The following is a 22,189-nucleotide window of genomic DNA, read 5'->3' on the forward strand; positions in this document are numbered from 1 at the left end:
CCCCGTGTCTGCGTGGGTTTCCTCCGGGTGCTCCGGTTTCCTCCCACAGTCCAAAAGATGTGCCGGGTCAGGTGAATTGGCCATGCTAAATTGCCCGTAGTGTTAGGTAAGGGGTAAATGTAGGGGTATGGGTGGGTTTCGCTTCGGCGGGTCGGTGTGGACTTGTTGGGCTGAAGGGCCTGTTTCTACACTGTAATGTAATCTAATGTAATCTAATCTAATAAACGCTAATTGGATGCTTCCCTTTATAGGAGAGTCGAGGACCAGAGGGCACAGCCTTGGAATAAAGGGGTGCCAATTTAAGACAGAGAGAAGGAGGAATTTCTTCTCTTAGACGGCTGAGTTCCTTTGGAACGCCTTTGGAGAGCTAAAGGGACAGAGTCCTTGCATATATTTATGGCTGAAATATACAAATTCTAGAACAGTAGTGGAATCAAGGGTCAGGGAGAAAAGACAGGAAAGTGGATATCAGGAATGCTGATACCCTACTGAATGCAGATTAGCACATCAGCACATCCCTGTTCCAATTTTTTTTATGGACTTAAGGGACTTTGAAACCTTAGTTCCAGTATTAATATACAGTCTGCTGCCATCGCCTCTCAGGGTAAATACTTCATCCCTTTTTCCGAACAAAAGGAATTAGACCTCTTAATTTTTAAACCATCAAACCACCTTCACATGCTCTCTAGAAGACTGCAGAACAGGTTACATGAACCACTTCATTTTACTTTAAAGTTAAAGATACTATCCAAAAACAGTCTTACAAACTGCATAACTAACATTTACCTTGCATTAGATTTCGATTCACAGTGTCTTAATATTGAAGCAGAGGAAACTAATCGTACTTTCCAGAGACAATACCCGATGAGAAGTTTTGCACAATGCGTCAAAAGCTGGGAGAGTCAAAAATTCGGTCTGTTAAGTCACATGAAGGCAAGAGTGTGCTGCTGGAAAGACACAGCAGGCTACATTGGAGAGTTTTGTTGCATGTGGAAAGATCCTTTGGGGTTTTGCACAGAGGTGAGGGGAGGGGTAGATGTGGGCACAGGTTTTGCACTTCCTGTGGTGGCAGGGGAAGGTGTCAGGAGAATGGTGTGGGTCTGATGAGGGAGTCATGGAGAGAACAGTCTCTCCGGAACATGCTAGGGGTGGGGAGATAAGTATGTCCCTGCTAGTGGGTTCTGTTTGTAGATGGTGGAAGATGATACGATGTATACGGAGGTTGGTGGGGTGGAGGCAAGGGCCAAGACGGTTCTGTCGTCGTTGCATTTGGAGGAGTGTGGTTCAAAGGTGGAGGTGCGGGAAGTGGAGGAGATACACTGGAGACATCGTCAACCATGTGGGAGGGAAAATTACGATCTGTTTGGGATTTTCTAAGGTGGAATGGTCTTTCCAACAGCACAATCGACGTTTCGGGCATAAGCCCTTCCTGAAGAAGGAAACGTCGATTCTCCTGTTCCCTGGATGCTGCCTGACCTGCTGTGCTTTTCCAGCAACACATTTTCAGCTCTGATCTCCAGCATCTGCAGACCTCATTTTCTCCTAAAAGTTTCCAACAGCACACACGACTCTGATCTGCAGTCCTCACTTTCTCCAAAGTCACTTGAAGGCTCATGGTAAAAATTCACAACCTGACAAAATGCATCACCAAATCAAAAGATGGACATTAACAGCAGAAAATTATTGACAAAGTTTCTAGAGGGGGATGAGAGATACCGAGAGAGAATGAGCCTTGCAACATTTGTCTGATGTCAAAGTGGTTCCATATCAATGGGTTTGAAACTACTTTAACTCACTGGGGAAGACAAGAGTCAGTGTTTTTTTTAAATCATGGTGATCTCCAGTATTACATGATACTTAGAATCACAGAATGGTTACAACACAGAGGCGGCCATTTGGACAGCACTACCATATCTACTGTAGGAACAACAATTACTGATTATACTGTAGCTCCTGGAAATCTGAATAACTGTCCATTACTCAGACTGACAGTCTTCACACCTTCCTACCTTAAGGGAGAGAGGTAAGCAGATTCTAACTGGACTAGTAGTGGAGAGCTTAGCAATATCTTGAATTGGTAAGCTATTCGTCAGTTCTGAAAAGTCAGTGGACTCAAAATGTTAACGCTGCTTTCTCCTCAGAGATGCTGCCAGACCAGAGTTTCACAAGTAATTTCGGATTTTGTTTCAGATCTTTAGCATTCACAGTTCTTAGCTTTATATTAGCTGTCCCACATGTTCTGGGTTAACCTCAGCTTCATCTATGCCACCGGACCACTCAAATGTAAAAAACCTGCAAGGAAGTGGGATAAGCGTGCCAGTCTGCTACTAAGACTGAGACTACACAGTTTCAAGAACCCACCCCCCCCGACTCACTCCTAGCAAATGCACAATCTCTGGAGAACAAGATGGATGAACTCAGATCACGGCTCAGGTTCCAGCGTGAACTGCAGGACTATTGCGCACTCTGCTTCACAGAAACCTGGCTCAACTCATCCATTCCACATTGCGCACTTCAGGCTGATGGTTTTTCTATTCATCATATGGACCATACAGCGTCCTCAGGTAAGACAAAGGGTGGAGGGGTTTGCTTTTTAATCAAGCACCTGTGATGCATGGATATTGCAACCCTGGGCAGCCATGGCTCCCCAAACCCTGAATTCCTCACCATCAAATGCCGCCCCTTCCATCTACTACAGGAATTTACTGCTGCTATACCAATTGCTGTGTACATACCGCCATAAGCAAAGGTTGAGGAAGCTCTGGACGTGCAGTGCTCCACCAATACCATGGAGATGGAACATCCCGAGGCCCTGTTTATTGTGACTGGCGACTTCAATCAAGCCAATCGAAGGAAAGTGTTGCCCAAGTACCATCAGAACATTACCTGCCCACCAGGGACCTGAACATTTTAAACCACTGCTAAGCCACTGTGAAGGATGCCTACTGCTCCAACCCCCACCCTCATTTCAGCCACTCCGACCACAATGCTGTGCTTCTTCTCCTGGTTTACAGGCAAAAGCTCAAGCAGGAGACCCCCATGTGGATACAGGTCCAGTGCTGGTCAGGGGAGGCAGAGGATCAACTCTGGTGCTGTCTGGAATCGGTTGACTGGGCCATGTTCAAACAGGCCACAGGCACCTTGGACGATTATGCCACCACCATCACAGACTTTATCAGCAAGCACGTGGAGGACTGCACAACGAGGAAGTTAATCTGGGTGTTCCCAGACAGAAAACCCTGGATGAATCAGGACATAACAGAACCTGATAAAAACCAGGTGTGAGGCCTTCAGATCAGCAGACCCACTCAAATGTAAGAAATCCAAGTATGACCTTCGCAGAGCCATTAAGACAACCTAGGACCAATATAGATCCAAACTAGAGATCCAGACACTCGGCGACTATGGCAAGGAGTGAACGATATCACAGGTTCTTAAAACAGAGACCGTGCAAGATAGCAGACGATGATACATCCCTCCTTGATCGTCTCAATGCCTTCTATGCTCGCTTTGAGCAGAACTTCGGCGGAGCAATAACATCTACTCAGACAAGTTGTGACGAACCAGTCCCAACAGTCATTGCATCAGAGGTCAGTTTTCCTTCGTGTGAATCCAAGGAAAGCAACGGAGTACCAGGTCGTGCAGTCAGAGCATGCGCAGTACAACTGGCAGAGGTCTTCTCGGACATCTTCAACCACTCCCTGCCTGTTTCAAGAGGGCCAACACCATCCCTGTGCCTAACAAGGCTCATGCAGCATGTCTCAATGACTACTGCCCAATGGCCCTAACTTCGGTGGTCATGAAATGCTTTGAAAGGCTGGTCATGGCATTAATCAACTCCAGCCTCCCCAATACTCTTAACACACTCCAATTTGTCTATCGGACCAATAGATCCACATCAGATGCCTTATCACTTGCTCTCCACTCCTCCCTAGAGCATCTTGACACCAAGAACAGCTACATAAGAATCCTACTCATTAACTACAGTTCAGCCTTCAACACTATTATCCCCTCCAGACTGATTACTAAACTTAGTGCTCTCGGACTAAGCCCCACTCTCTGCAACTGGATCCTCAGATTCCTGACCCTCAGGCACAGTGAAGATTGGGGACAATATTTCATCGTTGAAAAATGTGGTGCTGGAAAAACACAGCAGGTCAGGCAGCATCCGAGGAGCAGGAGAATCGACGTTTCGGGCATAAGCCCTTCTTCAGGAATGAGGCTGGTGTGCCAAGCAGGCTGAGATAAAAGGTAGAGAGGAGGGAATTTGGGGGAGGGCCGCTGGGAATACGATAGGTGGAAGGAGGTGAGGGTGAGGGTGATAGGCGTGAGAGGGGGTGGGGGCGGGGGCGGAGAGGTCAGGAAGAAGATTGCAGGTCAAGAGGGCGGTGCTGGATCAGAGGGTTGAGAATGAGATAAGGTGGGGGGGGAGGGGAAATGAGGAAACTGGAGAAATCTACATTCATCCCGTGTGGTTGGAGGGTCCCTAGGCGGAAGATGAGGTGCGCTTCTTCCAGGCGTCATGTGGCAAGGATTTGGCGATGGAGGCGGCCAAGGGCCTGCACATGTCACTGGCGGTGTGGGAGAGGGAGTTAAAGTGTTCAGCCATGGGTTGGCTTGGTTGGTGCGGGTGTCCCAGAGGTGTTTCCTGAAACGTTCCGCAAGAAGGCGGCCTGTCTCCCCAACTTTCTCCCAGACAATATTTCATCCTCATGAACACTCAGCACTGGAGCCCCCCGGGGTGCATACTCAGCCCCATACTCACTGTATACCCATGACTCTGTCGCCAAATACCAGACTAATGCCATTTTTAAGTTCGCTGATGACACCACCATAGTCGGTTGAATCTCAGATGGCATGAATGGGCGAGCAAGTGGGCAAGCAAGCAGGTAAGCGTGCTGGCGCAATGTATGTTAAAATATGCAGCCTAACAATACAGTTTAATACAAGAGATTAATTTTAAGATGAGAGGAAAGGACAGAATGACTGCAGATACATTTTGGGACCAAAATTGAAATCCAACTTTTCTTTGGAATTTGAATTAAATGTGAAGACTACTCCTATAAAGGATTTGAAATAGAAAGATAGTTATTTATCTTAATCAACAGTATGAGCAGGAAAATCACACTATTTCACTGAGTAATGTATATAGATCACATCAATACAACATCAACAATAAGAAACCAGTCATGAAAATTTGCTAGTTGCTTTGTGTTTTCAAATTATATATATAATCCATAAAGTTCAGAAGTCCTTGGGTACTAAATTTGTACAAAACAAATGCAGGTTTTAAATGTCACTTCATTCGAAGAAGAAAAAAATCTGGCTATCGCTAACTTTCTCATTACAGTTATGAGAGAGACAGCCTTCATATATGGAAAAGATGGACTTTACTACACGGACCAGATTTGTGCTAACTGGTTTTCAGCAGAGCCAGAATCTTCAATACTTTAAAAGGCAAAAGGTCCACGATGTCAAGATCCAAAATTACTTATATTACATAAATAGACCATGATTTGCTTAAAAGGAATAATATAAATTGAAAATGAAATCCATCTGGAGTCAGTTGTAGTTTCCTTTTATTTTTGCTTTCCATTCTTTACCATATCAGTAAGACATAATGAATGAAAATGAAATGCAGGTTGATAGATAGTGCTACACAGTTATGAGGTTTGTAAGATTATTTTTAGATTGCACCTTCAACTTTAAAGGGCTTGAATGAATAAAGTGATCATTTTAAACATAACCCGACTTGTGAACGAGACATAAAAACACTGTGGGTAGAGAACAGAGACAAAAACAGGCATAAAATGCTTCCCAAATTCCTTTGGAAAATACTGCTTCAATAAGAAGCCAGCATTTTAAGCACCTGTGGTTAGAAGTCAACAATGGAATCGCCATAGCAACTTGGCAGTGATGAGCAGCAAAACCAGCTCAAAAGCAATGTGAATAGATTTATTACAGGAGACCACTTTGGTGTGATGAGTTCCCAGCTAATGGAAACTTCAATTAATCCACAAATTATGCCCAAGGGTATTTAGTAACACTTTTTACAGTAGAACTTTGCCACATGCCAAAGAAAGTTGAACATTTGATCAATTTATTGCAAGACTAATATTAGTGAGATTATGTTGTAGATTCTTGACCTTTCACAAAAAGTGATTTCATGGCTCCTGCTCATACAAAGCACAAAAGGCCAAAACATAAAAATATTTTATAAACCAAGCAAAATAGAGAACAGAACACATTAAAACAATAAGGGTGAATAAGGGTGTTGAGACCAACGTTGGTGTTATTACATCACCATCCGTCTTATAACAAGCTGACCACGTCCTTAATATCTAATAAATGGATGCATAAAGATAGTATTCTTTTAGCATGAATGGTTAGGCACCTTTGCTCTCAAAACGGAAAAGGTTTCAAAATTTTCATGCATTACAGAAGACCCACCCAGTAATTGTAGTAATACTGAACAGCAAATTAAAGTTAGAAAATATATGGATAAATTTAAAATGAACTAAAAATTTCAACAATAGATGCTGTAAAAGCAAGTTGTCCAAAATATAACTATGTATTCATTACATTATCTGGACAAAATAATATGTAAAGGATTATCACAGCAAACAAAGAGCATGCAATACATATGCATGTATGCTTTTCAGAAGTCAATTTTTTCAAACTATCAAGCTTGAATTCCATAGTGCAGTTGAATAAGTTGTTTATATCCAAAAACACTAGAATTAAGGGAAGGTTAAGTGCCTAAAAAGTAAACAATTTATTTTCTTCCTCCTAAATTATATGTAACTGGGAGGTGTAGTTGCATTGAATGAGGTTGTAAATCACTTCATTGTAAGTTAAGGTCTTGAAACAGGACAGATATAGTCATATAGAGGCCCGGAGAAGGGTTACAAAATGGTTCTGACGATCTAGCTCTTTAAGAGGCAAATACAAAGCTGTATAACCCATTGCATTAATTTTAACTGATTCTATTTCTTGGTTCATATCCTCAACCCTGAAAATAGAAATTCTAACAGAACTTGCGAAAAATCAGCCATGAACATAATAAGCCATTAACCAAAAAACTCAAAACTCAAACAACAAAATTGCACGATGAAAATATAATATATTGCAATAAATCATACGCAAAATATCTTCAACGTCAAATCAAATTAGTTCCAATTATTTGCATATCGACTGAAGTATATTACTGTCAACATGCAACAGTTTCAAAATTATCTTCCCATTTAGAAGACAGATACTCATTCAATAATTTGTAATTACAAACTTGACTTGATAACAGAAGTACGTGAGACACTTACCAAGCTGTTGCAGTATATTTGCTTTCACTTGTGCAGAAAGATTCTCTGTTTGCAAAAGTTGTTCATAGGCTTCCTTTGCAGCACGATACTTTCTCTACAGTTCAGGGGTGGAGGAGAAAAGAAAAACTGTCTAAAGTTTTAACTAAAACAACCTTAAAACAATCTTGGCAACTAAAACCTTTACAGTCTTTTTCTTGGAGCAGGAACTGCACGTAAACAGGAGTGAAAGATGGTTTCTCAATGCTGTCACAAAGAGACCAAGGAAATGACAATTGCAGAGACTAGAAAACCAGGTCCAACTGAAAACATGGAATAAGGGGGAGGGGACTCTTGTGGGCAAAACAGGATTTCACAATATATTTAGAAGCCACTTTGTCCTGTGTAGCTCAAGATAGGAATCATTAGTTAACAGATAAATACAACAAAAATAGATTTATACAACTCCTACCCAAATAAAACTGGTTTGCAATAGTCAGGTTTCTCTTCTGATCATGTAATTGATCTTTAAACAGAAACATTTGAGAGACAAACAAGTCCATAGTTCCTCTAATTTAACAGCATAATTTTCACCCAATATGATGTACAATGAAGTGATGGAATGGAGCAATGCCCGACAAAGGCAACATCTTTTAAAAGGAGGAAAGAGGAGATAAAAATGATAGCTCAATATCACTGACTACATCTCCAATTTCAAGATGAAGGCACAAGTCACCAATTAAACACTTCCTTGAAGATAAACAAGTGTGTGCAATAAATGAATAGCTGTCCTTGGTTTCCAAGCCTTTAATTCATTTTAATGGATCTCACGCAACTAGCATTCGCTTATGACCAATCACCAATGGATAACATATTTCACCTCCGCCTTTTGAAGTGAATTTTCCCAGCCTTTGGGATCCATGGGGCAAAAATATGGTGAAAGCTTCAGATCAGTACCTTATCATGGGAATCTTGGTTGCCACAGAGCAATGGGAGGAAGCCAATTAAAGCATTTATTGGGTTGCGGGGGGGGGGGGGGGAGAAGAGAAAAAAGTGAGAGATTTTGTGCCCACAATGGCTATTAACCAATAACATAAATCTCAAGCACCATCGACAATACAGCAGCTTAAAAAGGATCCTAAATTAATATAGACTTACAACTCATATGCATTTCCTATTATAAAATTGGGAAAATAGCAAGCCTGAAGTCAACCATAAACAGAAGCTCAGAATGCGAGGTGTCCAAGGAAGACAATGGTACAATGCCAAAATCAATCTTCAAATCAATCATAGATAGACAGGGTAGTGAAAAGGTAATTTGGAAGGCTTGTCTTTATTGGTTAATTTATTGAGTACAGGAATTGGGAGGTTGTGTAGAGGATATTGATCAGGCCACTTTAGGAATACTGCCTTCAATCTGGTCTCCCTGTCACAGAAAAGATCTTGTGAAACTTGAAAGGATTGAGAAAAGATTTACAAGGATGTTGTCAGTGTTGGAGGGTTTCAGCTATAGAGAAAGGCAGAATAGGCTGGGGCTGTTTTCCCTGAAGTGTCAGAGGTTGAGGGGCAATCTTAGAGAGGTTTATAAAATGATGACGGGCACAAATAAGCTGAATAGAAAAGGTCTTTTCCTCGGGGTGGAAGAGTCCAAAACTATAGCGCACAGATTTAAGGTGAGAGAATTAAGATTTAAAAGGGACCTATGGGGCAACTTTTTAACACAGGGGGTGGTGGATGTGCAGTATGAGCTGCCAATGCAAGTGGTAGAAGCTGGTACAATTACAATATTTAAAATGCAGCTGGGGGGATATATGAATAGGAAGGCTTTAGAGGGATATGGGCCAAATGCTGGCAAATAGGACTAGATTTATTTAGGATATTTGGTCAGCATGGACAAGTTGGGCTGAAAGGTCTGTTTCCATGTTGTACAGCTCTATGTCTCTAAGTACTCTCAGATATTGGGCAAAGCCTGATGCCTATCCCACGAGGTCAGATAGCCTGTGTCATTCATGTTCTAGATTCGCACACAAAATGACCATGTGACCAAACTATTGCAAAACTACTGGCACTTGCACACTAGGGGGATGTCAATTTTTAAAGAGGAAGAGAAGAAAATCACAAAAAGCAAAAGAAATAGTCTTCTCGAGCACAAAGCATGCAACAATATTTTCAACATTATCTTGCTTACATTCAGTTCCAAATTGTAATAAGTTATTTACTCAATTAATCTTACGTTTTTAAACAGTGAATGATTTTTTCTATTATTGCAATGTAAAATAAGGGATATACATTTTAATATTATTTATTGCAAGTTTGGATGTCTTGTTCTTAAGTCCGTAACTGGTGGGTTTGTGCATGTCCTAAATGCTTAACTTTATTATGTAGCCATGGTGATTTATTTTAAAAATAGCTTTTGAGCCTGGTGTTGTGTGCTCAATTAATGGACTTTTGCTTCTTTTAGATGGTTTTGCAATCCATCTAAATAATAGGGCCTGAAGAGCCTGCTCGCTCAGTAGTTAGCGCTGTTGTCTCACAGCACCAGGGACCCAGGTCCAATTCCAGCTTCGCGTGACAGTGCAAACTCCACACAGACATTCTCCTAGTGTCTGCGTGGGTTTCCACTGGGTGCTCAGATTTCCTCCCACAAACCAAATGTGCGCAGGTTAGGTAAATTGTCCATGCTAAATTGCCCATAGTATTCAGGGATGTGCAGGGTAGGTGCATTAGTCAGGGTAAATGTAGAGTTATAGGGTAGAGGAATGGGTCTGAGTGGGTTTACTCTTTGGAGGATTGGTGTAGACTTGTTGGGCTAAACGGCCTGTTTCCACAGTGTAGGGATTTTATAATTTTCCACTGGAGGGAAATACTCATAGTTTAAAGGGAATGAGATTATTTTGGTTATACTTTACATTCTGGGCAGTCATAGAGGCTTAGTCCTGTAAAATTCTTGGGAGTAGAACGGCTGTATAGAGCAGTGCTCCTAAGAATGGATTAGGTTACCTTTCTGTAATCTGGAGTATTAGTCCCAGAACAGAAACGTTGGGATAAACCCCATTGTAGTTACTTAAAGCGGAGTACATTTAAATAGGTGAATAATCATTCTATGAAGAAGCTATCTGCAGTTCAAATCTGAAGATTGAATTTGCAAATTACTTAAACTGACTGATACAGGACTCAAGTACAAGTTGCTTCCATTCAATTTATAAAGGAGTATTTTGGACTGAGAATACTCATTTACTGTGTGAATACATTTTTATGAATTTGTATTACAACCAGGTGGATTGATCTATTCTATTTGAACTTGTTATTTTGTTAATAACTTTCTCTTACATTGTTAAAGTAAAATCTACAGCACTGCCAAGAGACCACTTTGTTCAAACTAAAACAAAGCCAAAATCAAAATATGACTTATCAAATCAGATTCCTGAACAGGATCTGACTGGTCTGGTAATAACTTCAGTTGGGATCATAATGCCATATATATGCAGATATACTGCTTTATCGCAAGGTTTGTAGCTCAGGTTGAGGTTTAGGGTGCAGGTTTGCTCGCTGAGCTGTAGGTTTGATATCCAGACGTTTCATTACCTCGCTAGGTAACAAAATCAGTGGTGACCTCCAAGTGAAGCGAAGCTGTTGTCTCCTGCTTTCTGTTTAAATCTTTCCCCTGGAAGGGGTTCCTGGGGTTTGTGGTGGTGTCATTTCCTGTTTGTTTTCTGAGGGGTTGATAGATGGCATCTAGATCTGTGTGTTTGTTTATGGCGTTGTGGTTGGAGTGCCAGGCCTCTAGGAATTTTGTAGATGACAACAAGCAGGCCAAACACAGCCAGAAACCCTAAACATCTTACCATACATCAAAGTTTCAGAAATGACAGCCAGGCGGGGGCCACTCAGAATCCTAGTAGCACACAAACTCACCAACACTCTCAAACAAAAACTAACAAACTTAAAAGACCCAGTACAACCTATGGACAAAATCCATGTCATCTACAAAATTCCATGCAAGGACTGCCATAAACACTACGTAGGACAAACAGGAAGAAAGTTAGCCACCAGGATACATGAACACCAGCTAGCCACAAAAAGACACGACCCTCTCTCCCTCGTAGCCCTACACACGGATGAAAAAAAAAACACCATTTCGACTGGGACACCACATCTATCCTGGGACAGGCTAAGCAAAGACATGCCAGAGAATTCCTAGAGGCCTGGCACTCCAACCACAACGCCATAAACAAACACACAGATCTAGATGCCATCTATCAACCCCTCAGAAAACAAACAGGAAATGACATCACCACAAACCCCAGGAACCCCATCCAGGAGAAAGATATAAATAGAAAGCAGGAGACAACAGCTTCACTTCACTAGGAGGTCACCACTGATGATGTTACCTAGTGAGGTAATGAAACGTCTGGATATCAAACCTACAGCTCAGCGAGCAAACCTACACCCTATACTGTTTTATCCGATACATGAAACTATGAAGTCCATTGAAATGTGAAACATGTTCCGATTATGTTCAAATATATAAATATTAACAGTTTTGAAAAATTAAGCAGATTTCTCCAAGTGCGAATAAAGTCTGGAAATGTCTTTGGCATGAACATGCAGGAATATACCAATTATTTTTCAAGATTAATATGACTATTTATTGAGTGTGATCTTGTAAAACGTGGTAAAGGCACTCAAAGTAAGCTTTTATCTTGACATAACCTTAATTAAAAAAGGAGAAAATATCAACTAAAATGCAGGCAAATGCAACAGTGAACTAAATTTTCAAAAACAGCTGATTTCATTTTCAGCAACCATTACTTTGTTTCTATTGGAAACTTAAGCCTTTTGAAGTCATTGGATTATCAAAGGAAGAGTGCCGGTCAACACTCATTTCCAGACTTTATTGCCTGATGTAGCACTATTATGCACTTAGAGCTAGACAGTGTAATGAGGAAGATATGCAAATGCCATGAAGTTGCTGTCTGTTGAATGATGGCCCTCTACTTTTCCCCACGGGTGCCAGCTAATGTTGTTTCCTGATAAAATGGAGTTTCAGCCAACAGGAAACACAGAAAAGTGAACTTGGTTACAAATTGCAATTAAGACATCCATTCAAAAGCTTGAGAGAAGAATCGTTATAGTTAGAACATTTCTACTTTATGGTAAATATTAACTTTGCTAACTTTAGCATTTTTTTAAAAAAAGGGAGTGTAATGCTTGAAAAGAAAACAACTCGAGTGGTCAGCTTTTTGTGACATATTCGTGCATATCTAAGTTTTGCCAGCTGACCAGTTATTTAAATTTCCAGACATAGCAAACCTTAAATTAATTAGCAAATGATAACATTCTAACATAACTGAGACAAATATATTCCTGTCAATTACCAGTATCTTGAAATAGAATTCACTTTGTTCAGTTACTGAAAATGCCACAGCTTTGCAAAAATCTTAGGAAACTTCACCAAAAGTGCAAACTACTAGCCATATTACTTAATTTGCAAAGAATTCTTTCCTTGAACAAGGATTCAAGAAAGTGTTAAAATATCTTTGTCTCCACAATCTGTATCTGTCTTTCCATCCTTTTTTACTCTTTTTCCTATTAGCCAAACTCACTTACCATCCCATTCCTTCCCTGCTCTACAGCCTCTACCACTTAAATCTAACTTAACTGATCAAAGAGATGCATATCTGAATCACTTACCTGGATTTCATACAAGTGAGCAACATGGAACTGAACTGCAAGGAGGGAAAGAAATAGTATGCATTGTAAACGTTTTTTTTCAGTTATACATAAAATGAACAATTATATTCTGCATTTCAGAAATTTTATTATACTGTTAATTAGCATGACATTCAGTTGACAGTACATAACCAATATGAAAATTTCTGAAAATTTAATAGCCACAAAAGTTCATTGATTATTTCTACAGATGACAGCATAACTCATTCAAGCAGTAAAAATTATAGAGCACTTTGAATAGTGAGATTTCCAAATGTACCAGTGGATTTCTCATGGTAGAGTGCAACAAAAGTGTCAGAGAAAATACCAGTGGGCAAAGTTACATTAGTTAGCAATCAAGTATTAGTGGAATTTAAATGAAATAACCAAGTATTTCCGAGAAAAAGACATTTTGTGAAAGATTTTCTTCTCACACTGAGACAGTTCATAATACCCATGTATTCAAGACAAAAATCAACATTTATATTGCATGAGAGGAAAGTACTATTCACTACCAAGTGAGTAGCAATGGTTGATAGAGACATTGCTAATCAGAGTCCAGTTATCACCCCCTCTCTTGTGCAGTATAAATTTTGCTTTTCCCCTTGAATTCGCATTCTTTGACTAGATGTCTCATTTTGCACCAATACTATTTATTTCAAAATTCCCATTCATTAATAATGCTATTTCAAATTGTTAAACAACTGCTGTGTAAAGATTGCATTTTTTATTTTGTTTTTGGTTGTAAATTGTATGGAAAAAGACAGCTTTAAAACCAAAAACTGCCACATTTTTTTAAAGTTAATTTTAAGGCACATTGACACTGCTGTTTTATTCAATCAATGGGGCAAGTGAGGGATGAGGGCCAGTGGAGTTTACCCCATCAAAACTATATAACAGAAGTTCGCAGTTATTGTTACAATCTATTTACCTGTAATAAATAACGATTTTTGGTAAGTACAGAAATCTGGTCTGTGTTTGCTGTTACCCAGAGTTTACTGACAGGCAAACTGGGAATTCACATACCTGAATAAAAGCTTTAGCTTTTGTGACAATTCCAGAAATAACAGGGCTTGATTTTCAGTGTGCTTCCTCAGTGAGATATAACAGTAGGTAACAATTCTGGCTGAAACTATTTACATTTTTGTGGAAATCTGTGCTATGGATTCTTTTGGTTCTGCATTAATTCAATGGCAGATTTAAGCACTGAATTGTGGCTGTGTGCTTGTGTTAACAAAACAGAAAATGTTAAGGGAGATACTGCAAGCATCTAAAGTGGAGTAAAGTTAGACATTGCTGTTAGAAGGGTTTGTGGGAGTTGAGCAAGAAGACAAAAGAAACTCAGAAAGCACTGAGGAGCGTCACTTGGAAAAAAATTCAGCTATGTGGAAACTGGTTGCAAGTCTGAAGGCAATACTGTATTATTTTCACAGCAAAAGCAAGTACTTTCATGTGCCACTAATTTGACAAAATATATTAAAAACCCATTAACAACAAAGTGACCACGATTCAGCAAAATCAGAGAAGCTGGTGAAGCTAGCATGGAAAGAATACAGATAGTTCTTCTATAATGCAATGTTAGTATTCTTGCACTATAGAAAAATCACGCTTAAGAAACAGCGCTTGAAGATGTAATTGCGTTACAACCAACATGTTTTAAAAGTTCACACTTCAGAAGCAGTGTCCCCAATTAGTCAATCACGTTACCGTGAAATCCTGTTAATGGAACATATTATAGCTGAATGCCTATATAGAAATAATATTCAGGGTGAAGTGGCAGTGAGATCAATGACTGTGGCAACAGAGGTCAATCAATAGTCATAACATTTTCTATTTCAAAAAACCTTTGATAGTCCCACATAGGTTATTGTGCAAAATGAAGCCACATGGGATTGGGGACTATAATGACACAGATTGTTGCATCCCTCTTAACCAAACATCAGAATTTAAGAGTATAGTAAATGGGTCTTTTTGGAGTGCAAGGCAGTTGGGCTTTAGCTATTCACAATTATCTGAATTAGGAATAAAATGCAATAGTTTTAGTTTTGTGTTTTCAGCAAATTTAAGTGGAAAGAAGAGTGGTGAAGAGAAAGTAAAAAGGGCTCAAAGCATTTAGACAAGAGAATGGACAAATCCACATTACACTGCATTTGCCATGCATAAGTATGAAGTTTCCCACTTTAAGAGAAACAATTGCAGTATTTTAGTTAAAGAATAATAAATTATGAACTATTGATGTACAAAGCTCCTTTTTGCCAGAGCACACCTGTCACTGCAAGCAATTAGAAAGGCAAAAGGTACGTTGGCCTGCATTGCATTAAGGGACTTGAGTACAGGAGAAAGATTGTCCTACTGCAACTGTACAGGGCCTTGAAGAGACTACATATGGACAAGTATGTGCTGTTTTAGTCTCCTTACCAAAAGATATGCTTTAGACACTGTGCAGCAAAAGGTCACCAGACTCTAAGCTAGGACATCAACTTTGTCATGAGGACAGACAAGATCAAAATTGACCCTGACTCTCAAGAGAATGAGGGAGAATCTCCTTGAAATGTATAAAATACTGATGGGGTCAATAGACGAGATGCTGGATGCAGAATGCTGCCCATAGCTGGAGGATCCAGAACAAAAGCTCTCAATCTCAGAATACAGGTCTGCCATTCTTGACTGAGAGGAGGGTAAATTTCTTCAGACGCTGGTGAACATGGAGTGTGGTGGAATTCACTACCACAGAAGGTCGAATTTGCTCAAGAGAAAAACAGATTGAAAAAATAAAAAGGTATTGAGTACCAATGATATAAGTAAACCGATTCTGCTGAGAGAATACAAGCAATTAGTGGCTAAATTGAAAAGCAGAAGCTAAAAAGGTAATAATCTCTGAATTACGAACTGATCGACAAGCAAATTGGTACAGGGTCAACAAGATTGTAGAGGTAAATGCAAGGCAAAAATTTACTGTGGGAGAAATGGGTTCAAATTCATGGGACATTGACACCAGTACTGGGGAAGGAGGGAGGTATTCTGATAGGCCAGGTGCCAGCTGAGTAATGCTGGGACCAGTGTCCTGGCAAATTGCATAACCAGGGCTGTGGATAGAGCTTTAAACTAAACAGCGGTGGAGTTGGTTCAGCTACATGGAAAAATATGAAAAAAGGAGAGAGAGCTCAGCACAGTTATTAAAATTTCCAGAACAAGAAATAGAATGGTGTACAGAAAGTACCATGAATCTAGGCACAGCCGATGAGGGGACATTTATGAGAAGGGGGGAGCAATCAACACAGAATTGAGGGTGCTGTACTTAAATGTACATACTATACCAAAACAAGGTAAATGTGGTTGTGGTGCAGTTTGAAACTGGGAGAGTTGATGTTGTGAGCACCACAGAGACATGGCTGCAAGGAGAACAGGGTTAGGAATTAAATATCCAAGGACATACATCCTATTGAAAGGACAGGCAGATGGGCAGAGGGGGTGGAACTTGTCTTGCTAGTAAGAAATGAATTAAGTCAAATCAATAGTAATAAGTAATATAGAATCACAAACGTACAAAATAATTCAATTGAGTTGTGCACAGGCCTCCTACCAGTAGTCGGGATTGGGGAAGAAAATAAATCAGAAGATAGAAAAGGAATGTAAGAAAGTTCCTATTACAATAATCTTGGAGGACCTCGTGTAGATGGACTGGAAAATCAGACTGGCAAATCAGACTGGCAGTGGATCTCAAGAAAAGGAATTTGTGTAATATCTAAGAAGTAGTTGTTGTGGGGAGCTAGTAGTAGAGCCCACTGGGGAACAGCCAATTCGGGATTTGGTGACGTGCAACATGGCTGACTCGATTAGGGAGCTTAAGATGAAAGAACCCAGAGGAGACAGTGACCATAATAACAAGAGGGAGAAGCTGAAATCAGATGAAATTGTATTAAAATGGAGTGCAGGTACAAAGATATAAAGGAGGAGCTGGCCAGAGTTGATTGGGAGGGGAGCCAAGCAGGGAAGACAATGAAGCAACAATGGCAGGTTGTAATTCGGGAGGGACAGCAGAAATATATCCCAAGGAAGAAATAATCCACTCAGGAGGACAAGGGAAGTCAGGGACAGCATAAAAGCAAAAGAGAAGAAAGGGACAAAAGTGGACATGGGACCACTGGAAAATGAGGCTGGAGAACTAGAAATGGAGAACAAAGAAAAATCAGAGGAACTGCACAGGTACTTTGTATCAGTTTTCACAGTGGAAAACCTCAAAGGCATAATAAAGTCAAGAGAATCAGAGACCAGAGAGAGTGCACTGGCAATCACTAAGGAGGTGGCATTCGGGAAGCTGACAGGTCTGAAGGATAAATAAATCACCCACACTACACCTGAAAGTTCTGAAGGAAGCAGCTGGAGAGGTATTGGTGGCATAGAGTCAGGCAGGGTCCCAGACAATTGGAAAATGGCTCATGTAACACCAGTGCTTAAGAAGAGCAGATGGCAAAAGACAGGAAACTATAGACTGGTTAGCTGACCTCAGTCGGAGGCAAGATTTTCAGATTCCATTGTTGGGGATGAAATTGCAAAGTACTTGTAAGTGCATGAGTGTTGAGATAGGACTGGGGCAGCATGGCTTCAGTAAGGGGAGGTCATGCCTGATAAATCTGTTAGAATTCTATGACGAGTTAAAAAACAAGTTAGACAAAGGAGACGCAATTTGCAAGAGTTATCTGGATTTCCCATAAGCCTCCAAGTGCTGCCCAGGAGGCTGCTAAACGAGAATCCGAGGTGTAAAGGACAAGGTACTGGCATAGATGGAGGATTGACGCACTGGAAAAAGGCAGAGAGTAGGGAAAAAGGGATATTTTCCAGAATGGCAGCCAGTGACTAGTGGAATTTAATTGGACTCCATGTTGGAATCACAGCTAATCACATTGATCTGAATTAAGGAAGTGAGAGATCTGGATTAAGGAAGTTTACAGAAGACACATGGAAAGAAGCATAGAATCCCTGCAATGTGAAAAGAGACCATTTGGCTCAAAGTCTGCGCCTGTCCTCCCGAAGAACATCCTGTCCATAACTAGACTCCAACCCTATCCCCGTCACCCCACATTTACTACGGCTAATCCACCTAGCCTGCATAAGCCTGGTCACTGCAGAAAACTTAGCATGGCCAATAACTTGAACATCCTTGGACTGTGGAAGGAAACTGTGATATCCAGTAGAAACCCAGACAAATACAGAGAGAACGTACAACTCCAGACGTGCAGTGCATCCAAGGGTGAAATTGAACCTTACTCCCTGATGCTGAGAGACAACAGTGCCAACCACTGGACCACCATCCCACTTTCTGATGAAGGGGCAGGTAGTGTTGAAGAAACAGGAGGCTGCAGAAAGACAGGTTAGGAGAGTGAGTAAAGAAGTGGTGGATGGAATACCACTGTGAATGCTAGTGTGTGGTTATGGACTTTGGTAGGAAGAAGAGGCAAAGACCATTTTCTAAATTGGAAAGGCTTCACAAATCTGAAGCACAAAAGAACTTGGGAATCCTCGTTCACTACTCTCTCAAGGTTAAAATGCAGGATGAATTTGCTGAGGAAAGCAAATACAATGTTAACATTAATTTCAAGAAAATATATTGTTGAGGCAGTATAAAGTTCTGGTTGGATTACATTGGGAATATTGAGAGCAGTTTTGGGCCCCATCTCAAAGGATGGATGTTCTGGCATTGGAAGGAGCACAATGAGGCTCACAAGAATGATCCCAGGGATGATGGGTTTGTCATATGACAACAACTCTGGGTCTGTACTTGAAGTTTATAAGGAGGAGGGGGGATTGGATTGAAACTCTCAGAGTACAGAGGGGCCAGGAAAGGAAGTAAGGAAGATTCCACTAGAAGGAGGGACTAGCATTCAAAGACACAGCCTCAGAATGAAGGGACTATCTTTTGGAATTGATATAAGGAAGAATTACTTCAGCCAGTGTTTAAGCTGTGAAACTCATTGCTATAGTGGGGTTTGCAGGCCAAGTCATTGAGTGCATTTAAAATAGAGATGAATAAGTTCATGATTGATAGGGGATCAAGGGTTATGGAGGGTTTTGGGGGGGGGAGGCAGGAGAATGGGGTGGAGAAACATATCAGCCAGGACCAAATGGCAGAGCAGACTTGATGGGCTAAATGGACTAATTCTGCTCTGATATACCTTATATATAGGGAGAGAGGAGTATAGTGCTGAATTAGAGGATCACATTGCATGTAGAGTGAGGTCTATGTGCCAAATGGCTTATTTGTACTCAAATTTTCTTTGCTTCTAATTGAAAATATACCAGTGCTTTAAACAACAATGGCTCATCTAGCTTAACATGGATTTTTACAGACAACCCACCTCTACATTCCCACGGTATCATAAATAGATTTTTTTCTCATCTGCCTAAAAATACTTTAAATGACAATAGTAAATGCCTAAAAATACTGCCTTCACTGTGTAGAGAAGTGAAAAGGTCACTGCAAAGTGAAACAAAGTACAATGCACAATGGGGGAAGACCACATGGAAGTGCAATGGGATAATGGAGGCAAAATGAGACAGCTGTTTAATAGGATAGTTATTTCTACACTGTTTGCCTGCCATGCAAGGTGCATTATACATGATTTATAAAATATAAATTGTGGTAACTAATAAGATTGTGTGAAGTGAATTAACCAACGCAAGAATAAGGACTTGCTTCGATCACTCTGGGATTCAAACGTCTTTTTAAAATCCAAAAATATACAGATTTGTCTACTTTAGATCAAGTTAACAAACATCAAGCAGCATCAACTGCTGTTAGGAATTGTTTACAGACCATCAAGCAATAGTGGTGGTGTACTGTACAGCATAAATCAGGAAATTAGAAATGTAAGTAACAATGGTAATGCAGTTGTCATTGTTGACTTCAATCCACACAGACTGAATAAACCTAATGAGCATGAATACCTGTAGAGTGGAGGCCTGTAATGTGTACATTATGGTTCTCTAGCGTATCTATCAAATAAGGAGTAGGTCATTTTAGATCTCGTTTAATGTAATGAAAAAGGACTCAATAGTCTTGTAAAAAAAATCTAGAGGGAAGAGTGACAATAATATGAAGATTTTCAAACTTAATAGAAAATTCTATGTAGTTCAATCCAATCCAATCTTAAATCTAAACATAAAACTTTAAAGTATAAGATGGCGGCTATATCCAGGCAATGGTTAGTATTTCAAGAATGAATAAGTTTTGTAATAAAAATACATTCATCTGAAGTACATAAACCCAACAGGATTAACTGCAGTTAACAAAGAAAGTTAAACATTGCACTAAATCAGAAGGCAGACTTATAAAGTTGCCAAAATACTGTTTGGTAGCATTTCAGAATTCAAAGGAATAAAATGAATGCAAACTAGCAAGAAAGATCTTTTAAAAAAGACTGAAAGCTTCCATAGGTATATGAAAAGGAAAACAAGAGAAATATAGCGAGTAAGAAATTTATCCTTTTAAGCCTGCCCTGCCATTCATGATGATCATGACGGATCTGTCCCAGACCCATCAGCTTCTCTTTAGTGCTAGCTCCTCATAGCCCTCAAGCCCGCAATAGTTCAAAAATCCATCTACCTCCTCTTTAAATACTTTCAGAAATCTCGTCTTCACATCCAGCCACAGAATTGGAGAAGGATCACTGAACTCAAAACGTTAAATCTGTTTCTCTCTCCACAGATGCTGTCAGACCTGCTGGGTTTCTCCAGTATTTTCTGTTTTTGCTTGAATAAAAGGTTCAATGTATTTAGCCATTTGTGACAAGCCATCTTCTTAATTGCAGGAATCACCCAAGTGAATGTCTTCTGAACTCCCTCCAACACCAGTGCATTCTTTCTTAAATATGGTCAACAAAACCGTACACAGTATTCTAGGTACAGCCTCACCAACACCCTGTGCAAGTTCTCCATATTTTTAAACTCCACTCCCTAGAGAAGATTATCAAAGACAAATGAGAATTCATGGAGGCAGAAACAGGAAACTTTATAATGTGAAATATAAATTAAACTAATCACTTTAGAAGTTGCAAGAAATTTCTAAGAAACAATAGAATCAAAGAAATTAGTGAGAATGAGGAACTGAAAGAAATTAACATTAGTAAAAAATTAGTATGGACAAATTGGACTGAAAGTTGACCAATACACAGGGCCCAATGATTCCAGAATGTCAAAAGAGGTGACTATCGAAATGAGAATGCATTTGTGAACATCTTTCAAAATTCTGTAGATTCTGAAATGGTGGCTGCAGACTGGAAGACTACAAATGTAACCTTTGTTTAAGAAGTGAAAAAAAGTGAACTAAAGACTTGTTAGCCGGGTGTTAGTAGTAAGGAAAATATTAGAATTCATTGTGATAACTAGACATGCAAGTAATTTTCTGATTGGGCAGAACCAATATGAATTTATGAAAGGGAGCTCATGTTTTAAACTTCATGGGAGTTTTTCTTGAAGTTATTAGCAGAATTTAAGGGAAGAAGAAGAAAAAAAGAAAAATCAGTGAATGTAGTATAGTTGGATTTTCAGAATGCTTTTGATAAGCTAATAAAATTGAGGATTGTCAGATCAACCATGATCTCATTGAATGCCAGACTCAATGGACTAAATGGACTTCTCTTTATATGTAGTATGATCTTGCAGATTACATACAGAAAGTTAGCAAGCAAAATTAGAACACGTGGGTTTGTGGGGAATATACTAACAGAATGAGGCTTGATGAATTAAAAGAAACCAGTGTGAATAAATGAATCATTCTGAGGTTGGCAGACTGTGACAAGTTGAATACCATGATCAACACTTGGACCCAAGCTTCTTATACTGTATATCAGTGGAGAACAAATGTCGCAAATTTTCAGATGTCATAAAAACAGGTGGGAATGGTTGCAAGGACGATGCAAAGAGATATGAAGGGGACTTAGACAGGCTAAGCGAGTGGGCAAGAAGATAGCAGATGAAATATGACCAATTGTGAGGACATCCACTCTGGCAGGAGAAACAGAGATGCAGAATATTTCTTAAATGCTGATAAATTAATTGCTTATGCCCAAGACACCTGGGTGCCCTTGTTAAGTCACTGAAAGCCTTTAGAAGCTGGAAAGTGTTTTGGGCTTTAGTGTAGGAAAATATGAAAACATGAGTAAATATTGCTTCAAACATAGAAA

General features: G+C 39.9%; 1 protein-coding gene across 5 annotated transcripts in view; it reads right to left on the reverse strand.

Annotated features, from left to right (window-relative positions):
• kdm6a (lysine (K)-specific demethylase 6A) overlaps positions 1-22,189 on the reverse strand; it is a 243,113-nt gene that overhangs the window by 95,637 nt on the left and 125,287 nt on the right. For all 5 annotated transcript variants that reach the window (XR_015758897.1, XM_043700863.2, XM_043700864.2 and 2 more), the window contains exons 8-9: positions 12,990-13,024; positions 7,320-7,413 (exon numbers count right to left, since the gene is read on the reverse strand). Coding sequence is in view for 4 of the 5 variants with exons in the window: in XM_043700863.2 (XP_043556798.1) it covers positions 7,320-7,413; positions 12,990-13,024 (129 nt within the window). In the remaining variant the exon portion in view is untranslated. The remainder of the gene's footprint in view (positions 1-7,319; positions 7,414-12,989; positions 13,025-22,189) is intronic.

The sequence above is a fragment of the Chiloscyllium plagiosum genome, unplaced genomic scaffold (genome assembly GCF_037043375.1).
Source record: "Chiloscyllium plagiosum isolate Xiang-an unplaced genomic scaffold, Cpla_swu_hap1 HiC_scaffold_12, whole genome shotgun sequence".
NCBI lineage: Eukaryota > Metazoa > Chordata > Chondrichthyes > Orectolobiformes > Hemiscylliidae > Chiloscyllium > Chiloscyllium plagiosum.